Here is a 15,214-nt window from a genome sequence, read left to right as displayed (position 1 = left end):
GAATGGTTTTCCAGTAGGAATGCTCCTGTTGAATGCACTGCCCAGTGAATTCTATCAATCCTTATGCTTTGGAGAGCAGCAAGGAGAAACTCAGCACTTGAGGCCCCTCGCCCCAACATGCCCTTGCCCTCCAGCGCCCTGCACAGGGATGACTGACATCACTGAGAACTGGCCTCACTGGTGTATGGAGGCCCTGCTGGTTTCTGCTTCTTTCTTATGACTGGAAGAAATTATTCTAAATTAATTCATATCTGCATTAAAAAAAAAGGTGAGGGAGTGGTGGTCCTTTAAAATCAGGTTTTATTTCTCTTCTCTGCTCTCTCGTGTAACAGAATCCTGCTCTTCTTCTCTGCACACAAGTCTAAATAAATGGCACCACAGGAAAATAACCATTTACCTCTAGTCTATTTGTTTGGACAAGGAGGTGGACTGGACCATAGAGGCTGTAGTCTTAATCCTCTTCCCTCTTTTCCTGAGTTTAGAGCTTTTCCTTTGGCTGTTGACTCTTAGAAGAGTTAATGTCTTACAACAATCACTGATTGAGGATGTGCTACTGCTAAAGCTTCCTGGTGAGGTTTGTGTGTTATGTCTTCCTTTCCTTGTTGCCCAAAACATGTAGACATTAAAGGCTGTTTACTGCCCTTTCAAGCACTTGCTTTCCTGTTGATAGTGTAGCAGCAGATTTGGGAGCAGAGGGGTTTTTTTTGTTGTTTCTTTTTTACAGAATAGTCCTAGGCACTGAAGCTTGGCTGTCCTTCTATCCCTACATTCCAGAGCAGCTGAGTGAGCAGGTGCTGGGCTCTGCCGGCCCAGATTGAGGGATTCTTTCGGATCTGTGTTTTCACGTATACACAGAGAGCAACCGCAGTCTGTGCTCAGAGCACTCTGTGTGTAGGTTGTCCCTGCATGTCCTCCTGTCTAGCTTCTCTCCTGCTGGAAGTGAGAAGTGCCCTGCTGCAGGGATTACCTCAGCCCAGCCTCTGTCCCATTAGGAGCTCACACACAGCTGCATCCCACAGCTGAACTCCACTGCAGTCTGATCTGCAGAGGCACATGACCCGCAGCCTGGAGCAGGGCAAAGGGGTCATGGCTCTCAGCACCTCTAACACTGGCACTGGTTATCCAGTGCCACATAGTGCAAGTTCAGCAAAACAGGGAGTGGCTGGGAAGTGCTGTCAATTTGCCACTACCAAGCCATTCCAACAGTCCAGTCTAGGAAAAGCCCCACACTGCCCTACAAGCGCAGGTTGCCTCCTCCCTCCTGCACTCACAGCCATCACTTACAAACCTCAGTCCAGCCTCCGCACACCAGATTTTGTCCAAAGAAGAATCAGCACATTCTAACTAGAGTGTCAGTTACTCATTGGTGAGGAAAACCTCCATCATTAGCCTCAGTCAAGAGGGTCCAACTCTGCCAGTGTCATGCACCATTACAAGGCACTTGGGGCAGTAGGTTGCTCCAGTCAGCTTCCTCAGCCTCGGTAGGCCTTCAGAAGCTGGCCTGCAATCACCAGTCTCTGGATTTCACTAGTCCCCTCGTAGATCTCAGTGATCCGAGCATCGCGGTAGTGGCGTTCTGCTGGCATCTCTGTCACATAGCCCATCCCACCCAGGATCTGGATAGCCTGAAACAAAGGCAGCAGGTTAGAAAGGAAGCGGGGTCAAGAAATGTGTGTGCATTCTGTCTTCTGCAGAATGCACACACACACACACACACACACACACAAAGCCACTTTAAGAGGAGTTGAGCCTACTGCAAGTATAATGGGGAGGGTGGGACACATAGGGATGACTGCATCTCATTTGCAATCATAGGAATAAAACAGGATTGATCCGGGTAAGAGCCATATGGATATTCCAGATAGACAATTAATTGCTTCAGAGGAATCTGTTAGTGATCTGTATTCAGCTAAGATACTTTTATTAAAGATGGGGGACACTAAACTGAGGAACAGAGGATCTGATCCAGGTGCCATGGTGATGACTGGTGGCCCCATGCTCTCTCCCACATTGCTGCTCCTTCTTAAAACTGCCACTGCCCTGGACAGACCACTTTATACAGCTGCGACAGGCCAGTATAAACCCCTGCCATCCTCCTACTTCCCCACAACCCATGAAGATGGTTGTGCTAATTGGTGTCAGCCTAAGGTTGGTTGCTTGCTTGGTTGCTGTGTTTCAAATATAAATTAGTAAATTCAATCCCACCTTCCCAAAGCACCTGTGAGACATCCAAAGTCCCTTCCCACATGATGTACATCAAAGTTGTCAATTGACAGTTACCTGATGAGCGATGGACGTTGCAGCTTCTGATGCAGCCAGTTTGGCCATCGCCGCTTCCTTTGGAAAAGGAAAACATCACTGAGGGTCCAGCTGTCACACAAAGGAACCCCCCACCTGCCGAAGGAGCTTGAAGGCTCACAGAGCAGCTGTGCAGAGAGACAGGCCTGATGACGGTGCAAGCTGAGAGCAGCCACCCTTTTCCGCTCAGCTACAACCAGTGCTGAACTCGGCAGGCTGCCCAAGGGTGGGCAGCAGGCCCAGGACCTGCTGGTGGTTACACCCCAGCAGCTCTGGCTGGACAGGCACTGAGCACCATGATGCTCTGTGGAGTGGGGTTCCCTGGCCTCAAGCCTGTGTCCTGTGCTGTGGCTGCTGGACAAAAGCAGGGCTGGAAATACCTTAGTGAAGGGCTTTCCATTGTCCTTCAGCATAGCGGCTCTCCAGGTCAGCAGGCGTGCACCCTCCAAGGCCACAGCCATGTCTGCCAGCTTGAACTGCAACAACAAACACTGCCTTTGGTCCAGGGCCTCCAAGGGGACATAGCTGAATTCTCCCACCCCTGGGGCCAGTAAAGGACAAGGAGCCTCTGTCCCAACAACTAGTTTTAACAGTGTTTGAAAACAGAATTATCACCCTGTTTATAAACAGGTTAAATCCCGGACAGTACAAAGTGCATTGTGTGCCTGATACCACACCCGAGAGCACACACAGACTTTCCACCAGCCCCAGCACCCTGTGGAACTGCTCCATGTGCCCAGCTTGTACCTGCACTGCCTGGAGCTTTGTGATGGGTGACCCAAAGGCCATTCTCTTCTCAGCATAATCCACAGCACAGTCCAGAGCTGCCTGTGCTATTCCAAGCGCCTGTGAGGCAATACCAATCCTTCCTCCATCCAGAGTTTGCTGAGAAAGACATGAAATATATATATGTCAAGTCATACTTGATCAAGAATAGTACACACACATTTCTGATGTTGCCAGAAAGCGGCTGTAGCCTTAAAATCCTCTGGTCGAAGACCTCCTTAATTCAGAATGTTCCCAGTTATGCAGGAATAGAGAGCTGTAACAGGCACTGGCACTGCAGAGGGAAGGCTGGAGTACAACAATAGAAGCAGAAAGGAGAGGGATTGCTTATTAGCTGGGAGAAAAAAGAGGGTGCAAAATAAGGGAAACGGCACAAGGATCTGCTCTGGAAGGGGCTGGAAAGAACTCTTCAGGCAGACCCCTGACTCACTCTGCAGCTGATTTTACTTTGGAAATCTGGCCAGTTTTCCTTTTTTGCCCTCATCATTAGGACGCACATGTGAAAACATTTTTCAAACTGATTAGTGAATCCAGTCAATTACCTGACTTCGCTCAAACACCTGCTCTGCCCCACTATGCACGGGAAGAAATTGCAGCACAGGGAGAAAAGGCTTCATCTTCTCAACCCTGGGCTGAAGGTCTTTAAAGGAACCTGTCAGTCACCAACCACTTTTGGTTCTGGACATAATGGAATGGGCTCTGCTCCAGGGAGCTTCGCCCAAAATGTCGGGCCAACAAAGGGTGTTTTGTCCCTCCAGAGAGAGCAGTGACCACTCTCAGAGGGCAGTGCCTCACTGCAGGAAACAAAGCTGTTTCCAGCTGCCTTGATCCTCCTCAGAAGTCATATGCATACCATAACTCAGCTGTCATTCACCTTGAGACACTATCCAGAGGTTGTCCTGGGCTTCCAGGAAAACTTTCCTCTGCCACAGTATTCATATGGGGAAATGCCATGTTTTCCCTTCATCTATGGGTACAAACTGGAGGAACAGAGGGTTCAGAAAGGAGAAAAAATATACTACCCCTGTTGACACAGCACCTCAGTGGCATGAGCATTCCTTCAGCTGAGAACCACCACAATAGAAGTGCTGTCAAAGATCTGTGTAAATTAAACATTCATCAAGCTCCGGGAATGATTCCTCCCATGTTGGCAAGAAGGGTCAACACCTTAACATGACACAGAACAGCTTATGCAAGCAGTCCTCACTGAAGTGACTGCCTCTGGAAATGGTTTACAAAATGGTAAACTTGAGAGCTATGGCTGTACACACCCACAGCTGCACCCCACCCCTCTCTTACCATGGCAATTTTGAAGCCCATTCCTGGCTGCCCCAGGAGGTTGGCCTTGGGTATCCGGCAGTCCTCAAATATCAGGTTGGCAGTGGAAGAGGCTCGGATTCCCAGTTTGTCTTCTTTCTTCCCCAGTGACAGCCCAGCTGTTGGCATGGGAACCAGGAATGCACTAATGCCCTGCAACAAGACCCAAACTCTTAGGAATGGGACTTTCTTACCTTCCCACTTCCTTGGCTGCCAACAGGCTTCCTCCATTTTACATAAAAGCCACATGTCTAGGTAACCAAGAGGAGGGAGGAGAGAGCTGAGACAGAACAAAGCCAGTGCACATCAGCCCCTCCTCTGCTCAATGCCTGCACAGCTTCAAAAACAGAGTCTGTTTTTGCAACAAAGCTGTTGCAAACTGCTTCTCCACAACTCCTTCACTCCCACCCCTTTTTCCTGACTTGTAGAAACTATTGCACCTTGTGCTTCAGGGATTTATCCGTAGTAGCAAACACCACTGTGGCTGAGGCATCCCAGGCGTTGGTGATCCAGGCCTTGGTGCCGTTCAGAACCCACTCGTCCCCATCCAGGCGCGCCACAGTGGAGGCTGCACCCGCGTCGCTGCCGTTTCCTGAGCAAAGCAGCAGCAAACAAACCTCAGGTGATGGGTGACACACTGGGGGCAAACCCACCCCCCACCTGCACCCCATCAGCTCACGGCACCTCTTGAACTGTGGTAGTGGCACCACTTTCCCTCCCACAGGATGGGGAAAGGCCCATGTGTGCATGATGAGTCCAGAGCTCTGCTCACACAGGGAATGAGTACTTTCAGCAGGGACCATAGGATGGCAGTTCTGAGACTTCACCTGCACAGAACTGCTATAAACCACCTTTCTACAAACTGTTCCACTTTCAAAGACCTGAAGTCCATCCTAAACCTGACCAAGGAAAGAAGCTACGCCACGTTCTTTGCAACAGGGATGGTAACAGTCACATCACCTGGTTCACTGAGGGCAAAACATCCGATTTTCTCTCCACTGGTGAAGGGAGCGATCCACTTGTGCTTCTGCTCTTCAGAGCCAAACTTGAGTATTGGCCCTAAATACAGGGACTTTAAGAATTTAGTGTTGTTAGTGCCTCTTGAAGGTACAACCAATCCAGTAACTCCCTAATGTGCTCTCCAGCACACGAGAACCCACCACAGGAACAGATTAACTTCTCCCAAACACCCCTCTCCCATGCCAACCTCACTCCATGCCTGCCCCTCACACTCACATTATTGACACTGATGATGACGCCCGTGGATGCACAGCCCCTGCTGATCTCCTCCACGGCAATGGAATAGGCCAGGTAGTCGAGGCCTGCTCCTTTGTACTTCTCTGGCACATCCATAGCCAGCAGCCCTAAGCTACCCATCTTCTTCACCTGCACACAGGGAATGGAGAGGTCACGTCCTCTCCAGCACCAGTGTGCAGGCAAACACAGACACATGGAGAGCAAGACAGGTCATGGGAGGGCTACACCCAGAGGAAAAGATGCACAAAACTCCTGGTGAAATGGGAATTGGAACAAACTGGTAAACATCCCCAGATCCCAGTGACTTCAGCAGGAGCTGTACACAGTCACTGTGGTTTAGGCTCTTGCTTGTTTAAAGAGCTCTCTTCAGTACTGGGAAGGGGGGAGCCTTTTGAAGGTGAAATAGGGAGAGAGACTTCCACCAGCATTTCCTCAGACTCCCACCAAAGCTCTCCCCTTGCATGTCTCCTGTCAGTAGAAACGGGAATTCTAGCTGATAAAAATCATCAGAACTTTACCTTTGAGTCTGATGAGCTTCAGCCTAGGACTGCACAAGGGAAGAATTTTACAGAATGAAAGACTGTGGAAAACAGTGTGCAAGGTGATTTTTTTCATTCCCAATAAAACCAGATCTTGCTTCCCAGAGAATCTTCTGTTAGTTACATTGCAATCAATCTACCCCAAGTTCCCCAGCTAGACCCCTTGCTTTGCAACCACAAGCCTCTGCTTGCTTTTAGAGGAACCAGGTAGAATTTTTAGATAATTTCCCTCCTATATGGGCAGCCAAAACACCAATCCTCCATATCAAATCCAGAGGATGAACAAGACAGCCACTCACTCTACGTATGTTGCTTTATCTTATTAAACACTTGTTTACATTTTGAATTTTGCCCTACACATTTAAGTCAGAAGACTCAGAATCAAATACAGAATTCTCAGATGAGAACAGTAAGGAGTAAAATTATTTTCTTCCTTACCATAAGCGTGACTTTCCCGGCTACGATCCTTATACGTTACTAGAAAGAGGAATGTGACAAAACTCCCATGCCTCCGACAGCGACAGCATTTGCTTGGAGCCTCTTGGCTAATGTAACAGCATCTATTTTGCTGGAACTTTGTATCTCATTGCTTAACACGCACACTGGTGTGTCCTTCTCCAAGAGAAATCACAGGTTTGGCTAGAATTTCAATTTGTTCACACCCCCAGAGGATGATCAGCATGTACCTCCTGATATCTTTTTTCCAGCATCTGAAATGCATTCATATCATCTATGCTTCCTCACCATACACCATTATGTGCAAGTCTGTAAAATTATTTCATTAATTTTATAATTTGTATTACAGCCCACAGGTAAGTCAGTAAGAGAACTAAAAACTCAGCGGTACTAGAGCCAGATACAGAGACACACAAGTAAAGGTGAAGAGCTCGAAATGCCCTGTGGGAATTACACGTCCATATGCAGAGCAACGAGTTGGTCTAAACTTCAATCTTCTGCTAAACCGGAGCTGGACGTACATTTTGCTTCAGCCCGAGCGGTCCTGCCCCAGAGCAGCAGGAAGGGAGTCTCTGGCTGTGCCATACCAACCCCCGCACCCACCTGCTCGGCCGGGAAGCGGTGCTCCTTGTCCAGCTGCGCTGCAAGCGGCATCAGCTCCTTCTCCGCGAAGTCCCGGACCGTTTGCCGCAGCATTTGGTGTGTCTCGGGCAACTCCGCGCTCTGGTACACGGTGTGCAGCCGGCGGCACCGCAGGGCCAGCGCTGGAAGTGGGTGGGGGACTCAGCGCCGCCGCTGCCCTTCACACCGGGCCAGGGGTGGGCACCGGCTCGTGAAGGGCTCTGAGGGCCCCCCCCACCCGGCTGAAGGGCGGCGCCACTCCCGCGTCTGCGGGGACTCGCCTCAGGCAGGCCCTGAAGGGCACTGGAACGCCACCTCCTGCACAGGCCGCGGCCCCTTCCCGCCCCTCCCGCGTGCCTCCCAGTCCCCCCCCGAGCAGCCGCAGCAGGGCGAGGCCACTCCCGGCGCCCTTACCCCGGGGGGCTCCGCCGCCGCGGACCACAACCGCCGCCATGGCCGCCGCCATCGTGCCGCCTGAAGGAGCCCGCGGAGCCCACAGCGCGCACGCGCCGCCCCCTGGCGGCGCGGCCCCTCCCCGGCCCCGCCCGTCCAGGGCCGCCGTGCGCCGGGCGGAGAGGAAGGTCCTTTATTCCTATTGCTGGTGACAAAATCACGGGTGTACAAATACAGCGGCACCGGCGCCCGCGGGACACCCCGGCCACCTAGGACAGCCCCGCGGCATTGCCACGGCCACGGGAGGAGGGTCCGGAGGGGACAGCACAGAGGAGTCCACGCGTCAGCAGCCCCAAGGCCACACTGTGAGAAATATAAATAAGTGTCCTGCAACAGCACTGGGATCCAGGCAGGCGGAGAGGGCGTTTGCTGGTGTTCATTTTCCTGCTGCTGCAGAGAAAGAGGTGCTGACTCTTCCAGGCTGCCACTACTCAGCCCTGTCCTCAGCAAGGACAAGAGATGGCAGTGTTCAAGTCCGAGGGTCACAACCGACAGCAAGCCAGGCTCTGGGGTAGCACAAAGTAGCTCCATGTCACAGGACAGCAGGGCAGAAGACTGGGAAACAGCTGAAGAGGACGTGATGAAACACAGAGCTAAGAAGCAGAGTTGCTACATTTGGACCTTACTGCTTCACCCCCACCTTTCTCCTTCATTTCTGACTCCTAAACACTTGTTTTATTCTTCCTGAACCCTCAGATAATAGAATAAGCATCCCCAAGCACCAGAGAAGAGGCTGCTGCTTCTCTGCAACAAGAGACATTGAAAATCCTCAGGTAAACACACAAAGGAAGACACTTCCTACCAAAAACAGAGGACAAGGATAGAAGTACCCAGTCCATACAACAAGAGATCATCTTCCTTCACAAGGTGCAGTACGTATTCCACACTCAAGTTATGAAAATAGCTCTCCAGGAAGTTTGCTGGCATCCAAAGCCCCTGCGTCAAAAATGGGAAAAAGAGGTCCTGGTACTAAGAGGACAAATACTGGAAAAACATACTATGAGTTTGTGGGTTTGGTCCCTTTTTAAAGTTTTGAGCAGAACTCAGTATGGTCCCAACTCTTTTCTTTTTCCAACTCAGCACACAACCTCAGAGAAGTCATCTTTGATACCTTTTCCCTTGCTCAAACTCCAACTGACACTGAAAGCATCTCCTTTGCCTGCAGCACCTGGCTAGGACTGACCATCCAACTGTCAAAGATGTGATCCCAGTGGAATTTCTTCCAACCTCATTCGCATAAGTAGCTTTGACCCATCATTAAAACACCAGAGCACACACTCCAGAAGGAAACTGGTCTGCTAAACCATGTTTACCAAAGATATCATCCCTGCCACAAAGAAAAGAGGCTTTATAGAAAGTACATAAGAGAAAAGGAATGCTAGGAAAGCTACTAAAGTAGGGACAGGAGTCTGGAAATCCCCGACTTTCTGGATTACAATAAACTTTTTCAGCGCTGGGTTGCCCTCTTGTAGGGACTTTCTTTTTCCTGCAGCATGATTTTAGGGCAAAGACTTTCTGATTTGGCAGAGCAAACAAACTCAGCTAAAAACCTCAGGGTGCCACTGCTGCCTGCAAGTCTCCCGCTTTCCCCCTAGTTCTCCCTTTTATTGCTGAATAGCTGACACATTCACCAGTGTGAAAGTAACCGCTTCAATGCCGTTTCCTCGTCTCTGCTGATGGCCAAGGACAGGAATTCCATTTTCCTACCGGGACCGAACACCGGCAGCGCGCTCCCGCCGCCAGCATCCGCTAGATGGCGCGCGCGCGCCCCCGCCGGGGTCTGCCCGCCCTGACCACGGGCCCATCTCCCTTTGAGGAACCTTTACACAGTGACAAGAGAAACAGATGGGAATCGTCACTCTTGTAAGAAAAGCAAGAGGTTGCTTCGTATAGGAAGTGTGATAAAAGTAACGTTTAAAGGCACCTGGATTTATACTACATACAAAATCCAGTTTAATATGCTAAAATTTGCCAGGGAATAACTAGTAGGCTTTTCAGACACTATTTCTGGACACTTTGGATGAAAAACACACTTCCAGGCAATTCTGCCTTGTGGTGAGTAACTTAGAGCAAAGCAAATGCTTTCCACCTCAGCGGCACAGCATGAAGGCTGATGAAGGTGTTCACTGCAAGAGGCACCTTGAGCTCCACCTCACCATCTGCTTTAACTAATCCTGAAGATCCTAGACAAGATCGCATTAGTGCCCGTGGAGATGCTGGAGGGGATTGATGGTAGCAGAATTGTTCTTCATCTTTCCATCAGGCAGACCTTGCCCCTCCACATTCCCAAGACATTTGTTGCAGTTGCTCGTGATTAATGCTCCACCCAGAACAGGTCATTTGTTGTGGTTAATCATAATAAAATATCTTCCTGAGAGCTGGAGATTCTTTCATGGCTGCCACCCCACACACTCTCACTCTGATGCCAGCTGATCTTCCACACCAAAGTTACTTTCACTAATCTGGAGGTAAAGGCAGTGGTTTCCTATTGCTGTCTATGCATTAACAGGCTCTGATGCCCACCCCAATCAATCCTGCTAAAACACAAACTACGCTGAATCCCTCTTAACGCAACAGGTAACCACCGAGGAGTTAGGTTCTAACTGCCTCAAGAACAAATGGAACTAATATTAGGAAAGGTCTCTAGTCTAGACAGAACCTAACTCCCCTAACAAGAGACACAACTGACCAGCCCAGCACGGGGACAGGAAAAGTACCAGTCTCGAGAGCCAGCAAAACTGGCAAAAAAGGGTTTTGATACTTGAGATTTTGCACAGTTGGGAGCTGGGCCCCAGCACAGTGACTGGCAAGAGGTCCTCCTCTTCCCACTGCATGATGCTATCTCCCATTACCAGATCCCAAACACAGCTGTGGTATCAACCTCAGCAGCATGACTTCCTAATCCTTAAATAAGCAGCTGAGTAGGCAGAGCAGTGATGGGAACAATGAAAAAGAGAACCATGTACAGTCTCACTTTCCAAGGATCCCACTCCGTAACACTGAGTGATATGACCTGGGAAGCTTTTAGCTACTAATACCTCCACTGCAACAAAGCAAATAAGCTGGTGCTGCTCACAGCAGCTCTGACAGACCAGTCAGGTTTACAAACATAGACTGAAGCCCAGGAAGCTCTGCTTCCTACTCATTTTTCAAGTGATTTTCCACATTCTCCCTTTTTCCTCTAAGCCCCACTACACTGACACTTCCCCTCCAGCCCAGCCAGGCGGACAATGTGCTGTCCATCTAAAAAGCAATACATTCTGTAGCGAGAGCCAAAATTCCTGCACAAAAGGAAGAAGGAGAAATGGTAAATACAGTGAGATTAACTTCAGCTCTAAGGTTGACCCCTGATCTCTAAATTGCAACAGTTTGCTCACAAAAGCTCAAACAGAAATGCTATCAGAGTGATAGCCCCCTTTTTCCCCTATCTCATATCTCTAGTGAAATCTCTGGCAAAACACAGATTAAATGTTCTTGGGGGCAGCTCAGGCCCCCAGAGGCAGATGGAATATTCCTGTGCTGCTTAGAAGCTGAACTAGTCTCATTCCCACTGGAGAATATTGGGATGCACCCTAAAAAGCAATGTCAGCCACGCCACAAACAAAACCACTGCCACTGAAGAGATGATCTATCCAACTGAACAAAAGATCTGCTCTTCAAGCATCACTGGCTACTTGAAGGGGTTAAGATTTTCCTGCTAGGAAATAGCTTAACACAAACAATCTGACCTGCTGAAAAAGGATATTCACCCAAGAGGTGAAACATCTGAAGCACTAAAGGCGCAACCTAACTATAAAGACTAAGAGCAAGAATTGTCTAAGAGTGCCTCTGATCACTGACCTAACCAAGGTTATCAGAAGACAGCCAGGAACAGAGAACGAGAGGCAGGATACGCTGAGTGTCAGATAGAGAGGTATTGCAGTGAGATTTCCTTTCAGGAGCTGTCATCTTTGCTTCATGTTCTCAGCCTCATGCATGGAGAAAAAGTTTGGCAAGAAGCCTTGTTGCCTGAGACAGCAACTCCAGTCCACTCCTGCACATCTGGAATGGTTAAGGGCATCACAGCATCCAGCAGACAGAATGATTACTGTCCTCCATTGTAAGCATAGTCGGCCTTGTTGTGCATAATCAACTTGTTGTCCACAAAGTAAAAGCTGTCCGAGCGTGTCTCGTACGGGTTTTCAACCATCAGACGGACTGTGAAAGAGAAAGCTCCATTACATTCAACAGCCAGCCAGAGTCAGGATAAAAAGTACTCTGCCACTCCACTGGATTTACCAAGCTGATGCTCTGCCCTACCCAAGGAAGAAGCAAACTGCTCTGCTGAGCACACTTCAAAGGCTGCAGCCTGCCCTTTCCTTTCTTCCTATTCACAGGACAAGTACTGTCAAAAGCAAACAGAGGTTGAATCAAGTAATCTCACTGAAAATAACCTTAGAAACTACCACAGCTGAGTGGAGCCGAGCAGCCATCATGTCTGTAAGCAGAAGGAGCTGGTTTGTGGCACTTCCCACATGTACACAGGCGGGGTGAAAACCTCACACCTTCCCCACAGACAGGCAGCCCCAGAAGGGCCCCTGTGTTCCTGCTCTATCCACCCCCTGAGGTCAAACATACCCTGCCCAATCTGTATTTGCAGAGATCTTAGGCTCAAAAACACACCTCAGGGAAGAGCCAGTTCTGTTCCAAAGCAGAAGGCTCTAGCCCTAACAAACAAGCGAAGAAAACAGATGGATGGCTATAAAAAGAACCCTTTCTTTGGGGTTTTGTTTTCTTCTGGGCTACATTACGAGGCATCAGGCATGTCAGCCCTGTGACTGATCAGTTCTTGCAGCCTGTAACATAGCAGAGGTTGTCTTAGGCTTTCATTTTTCAAGGGGGAGACTTTGCAGCACCAATCTCTAATTCAGACAAGATTACACATTGCTAAACTGGGAACCTGTATCTGTTTGTTCCTGTCCTCTCAATCCCAGTCACAACTTCTTTCACAAGTAGAGGGAGAGAATGAGCAGATGCACACACAAACAAAACACTGCTCAGTGTGGCAAAGAAGGTACTTACTAAGGTCTTCTGAGAGCTGAGGGAATTCATAAATGTGTTCACATGTGTTCCTGCTACTGGGGATGCAGAAGCCAAAATCAAAATCAAAGTTCTTCAGCAAGCGATCTCGGAAGTAATGTCTCTCAATCATTCGGAAGTTTGACACTGGCTTTTCTCCCACTGTGAATTCCACTCTGCATGGAAGAATCAGGAAAAAAACAGCTATTGGGAAGAACAGAGCCTTGGGCATGAGGCTACACAAGAGTTCTCTACAGAAAGAGAGAGTTTGATATTTGTAGTCTAAGACAGACTCTCTGAGTCTTCGACTCAATTTTGTTATAAACTGTCAAGTAACACTTTGTAAGCATCCAATTCTCCCTTCTTTCCATGAACTCATACTCACGTTGCACCAACAGTCCGAAGACGGAGAAACGCTGGGGTGAACTGGTACCGAACAAAGCGACCTGCACTTGCGTCCGGTTCACTGCTGTCATCTTCATCCTCCTCATCGTGCTCTAGAAAATGCACCAGCCTAGAGTTACTCTGCGCACAGTGTACATGTAAGGTGATACTGGCTAGTGGGCGTTATCAGGACAAGCTGCCTACTGCTTAGGTACCAAGTGTAAACACATTTAATAACTGGTCTGAGACTTTTACTGCCACTAAGTAAAAGAGAAAAGATTTGCCATAACAGCTGGCCCAGCCTTGGTAGCGCCAGAACTAGAGCCACCCCTCAATCTCACAGGATATCCCCCCTCACAACTGCCAATGCACATGAATTGATCTCTATTACAACCAGCCCAAAAAAGGAAGATTGCCAGTTGATAGTACTCTCCCATCCAACAATAATCACATTTTTATCACAAGTTTCTCAGCAGAGATAAACTCAGTCCTATGCTTAAAGGAGAGGAAGTTAGTCATTAGAACATATATCAAAGGACCTTTCTGCTGGGCTTGCATGGGTTCTGCATTGCAACCTCTCAGCTCTCTGAGTCTCTCTATTCTCCTTGCAACGTTTGTATGCTGTACCTGAAGCAGATGGCTTAGCAATTTCAAACAGTACTGTTCCAGTTTCAAGGTCCCGGATCTTAAACCTGGTGAAGTCAATGTTGTAAATGTTGTCCTCAGGTTTGCATAAATAATCTAGAAGAGACAGAAAAAATACAGTAACATTTCAAAACACCTCTGACCACTTAGCAAATGAATTTCTTTTTTTGTTAGCCCCAGACCGATAAGATATGTTCTGCTTGTTGTTTTGCAGAAGCTTCATGAAAGCAGGACAAAATTAAGGATGTGAGAAACAAAGGCATGTTAAGTGCCAGGTAGCAGAGCAAGAAAGGGATGGGATCGAGACAGGAAAGCACAGATCAGCAGAGGAAAAACAGAAAAACAAAAAGCTTCAAACAAATCAAAACCCACAAACAACACAAAATCCCCCAAACTTTCTGGAAGTTGTACGGGAGCTGCCGGCGAGCACACCCCGAGCCGCCGCGGCCAGCGCGCCCGAGCGTCCCCCGCCGGCAACGCCGGGCCAGGCCCCACCGCTCCCACGCCAGGGGCCCGGCCCGGCCCGGCCCCGCCAGCCCTGCCGGCAGAGCCCCCGCCAATCCGGGGACCGGCCCGCACTCACTCTCCGTCACCCGGCACAGCCCCAGGACGTGCTCGGGCCGGACGGTCTCCAGCGCCAGCAACTCGGACTCGGTCCAGGGTTGCCTCGGCGGCGCATCGGCCGATCCGCGTCGGCCCCGCAGGCGACTGAGCGGCCCCGCGGACCCCGGCGGCGGCTTCTTGTCCGGCCCCGGCGCCGCCGCCGCCCGCGCCCTGGAGCCGCTCATGGCCACTGCCAAGATGGCCGCCGCCCGCCTCGGTAGCTATGGGAGCGCGGGGCGGGGCGCCGTTGCCTGGCAACGCCGCGCCCGAAGCTCAGCAGGGCCCGCCGCGGCCGCGCCCGGATGGGTGACCCGAGAGCCCGCACCGGGCACCGCCGGCACGGCAGCCGCTACCTCCGGGGACGGAGCGGGACAGGCCGCCTGGGAAAGCTGAGTTACCCGAGGAAAAACTACACAAGGAGCAAGCAAAACCAGCCCCTCTTCCCGCTGCCTCCGGCCGGCTGCCAGCCCGCGCCCCGCTCCCACACCACCGCCCAGTGAGCCGGTCGTCAGTCCTCGCTGGGCACCCAGGCCCGGGTACTGAAGGCACGGCCTGAACCCGCAGCGCAGCCGGTGACACAGAGCGCAGGTATACCCCGAGAGCCCGTCCCAGGCGACGTAGGCAAGCACTTTTTCGGGGAGCAGAAGCGTCAGCAAGAGGATGCCGTGGAGTGCACACCCCACTCCTGGCCGGGGACACCCCAGCTGCTGTCCCTGGGGAGCGGGACAGCGACAGGACCGTGTGCCCCTGGGTCAGTCAGTTTCATGACCACACACCGGAGGTGGCAGTGGCAGACA

The 15,214-nt window shown here is 50.4% G+C and overlaps 2 protein-coding genes across 4 annotated transcripts; both read right to left on the bottom strand.

Annotated features, from left to right (window-relative positions):
- Positions 1–283: 283 nt before the first annotated feature.
- Positions 284–7,795, bottom strand: ACADS (acyl-CoA dehydrogenase short chain). Of its 3 annotated transcripts, none has more exons than XM_048322760.1 (10): positions 7,689–7,795; positions 7,257–7,417; positions 5,638–5,787; positions 5,362–5,473; positions 4,842–4,993; positions 4,384–4,554; positions 3,046–3,183; positions 2,679–2,774; positions 2,281–2,337; positions 284–1,625 (listed from the first exon to the last, which is right to left on the bottom strand). In XM_048322760.1, exons 1-10 carry the CDS (start codon positions 7,738–7,740, stop codon positions 1,473–1,475), a joined length of 1,242 nt encoding a protein of 413 aa, XP_048178717.1. In that variant the 5' UTR covers positions 7,741–7,795; the 3' UTR covers positions 284–1,472. The 3 variants fall into 3 exon arrangements, with proteins under 3 accessions (XP_048178717.1, XP_048178719.1, XP_048178718.1); XM_048322762.1 differs by lacking the exon at positions 7,689–7,795 and adding an exon at positions 6,177–6,205 and having other exon boundaries at positions 7,257–7,330; XM_048322761.1 differs by lacking the exon at positions 5,638–5,787.
- A 50-nt stretch (positions 7,796–7,845) lies between these two features.
- On the bottom strand, positions 7,846–14,617 carry UNC119B (unc-119 lipid binding chaperone B). Its single transcript, XM_048322781.1, has 5 exons — positions 14,398–14,617; positions 13,797–13,910; positions 13,171–13,282; positions 12,789–12,961; positions 7,846–11,924 (listed from the first exon to the last, which is right to left on the bottom strand). Exons 1-5 carry the CDS (start codon positions 14,600–14,602, stop codon positions 11,812–11,814), a joined length of 717 nt encoding a protein of 238 aa, XP_048178738.1. The 5' UTR covers positions 14,603–14,617; the 3' UTR covers positions 7,846–11,811.
- Positions 14,618–15,214: the final 597 nt, after the last annotated feature.

Source organism: Corvus hawaiiensis, chromosome 18, assembly GCF_020740725.1.
Source record: "Corvus hawaiiensis isolate bCorHaw1 chromosome 18, bCorHaw1.pri.cur, whole genome shotgun sequence".
NCBI lineage: Eukaryota > Metazoa > Chordata > Aves > Passeriformes > Corvidae > Corvus > Corvus hawaiiensis.
Note: the sequence above shows the minus strand (reverse complement) of the source record. Positions and strands in the feature narration are given on the sequence as shown.

Bases quoted from the DNA above. Each gene is read 5' to 3' on its own strand.
- ACADS (XM_048322760.1), bottom strand. From the start codon at position 7,740: ATGGCGGCGGCCATGGCGGCGGTTGTGGTCCGCGGCGGCGGAGCCCCC. The intron at 4,555-4,841 runs GTGCAATAGTTT...GTCTTGTTGCAG, and splicing joins ATAAATCCCTGAAGCACAAG to GGCATTAGTGCATTCCTGGT. The intron at 1,626-2,280 runs GTAACTGTCAAT...CCTTTGTTTCAG, and splicing joins CAACGTCCATCGCTCATCAG to GCTATCCAGATCCTGGGTGG.
- UNC119B (XM_048322781.1), bottom strand. From the start codon at position 14,602: ATGAGCGGCTCCAGGGCGCGGGCGGCGGCGGCGCCGGGGCCGGACAAG. The intron at 13,911-14,397 runs GTGAGTGCGGGC...TGTCTCTTCTAG, and splicing joins GCTGTGCCGGGTGACGGAGA to ATTATTTATGCAAACCTGAG. The intron at 13,283-13,796 runs GTACAGCATACA...TGCATTTTCTAG, and splicing joins TGCTAAGCCATCTGCTTCAG to AGCACGATGAGGAGGATGAA.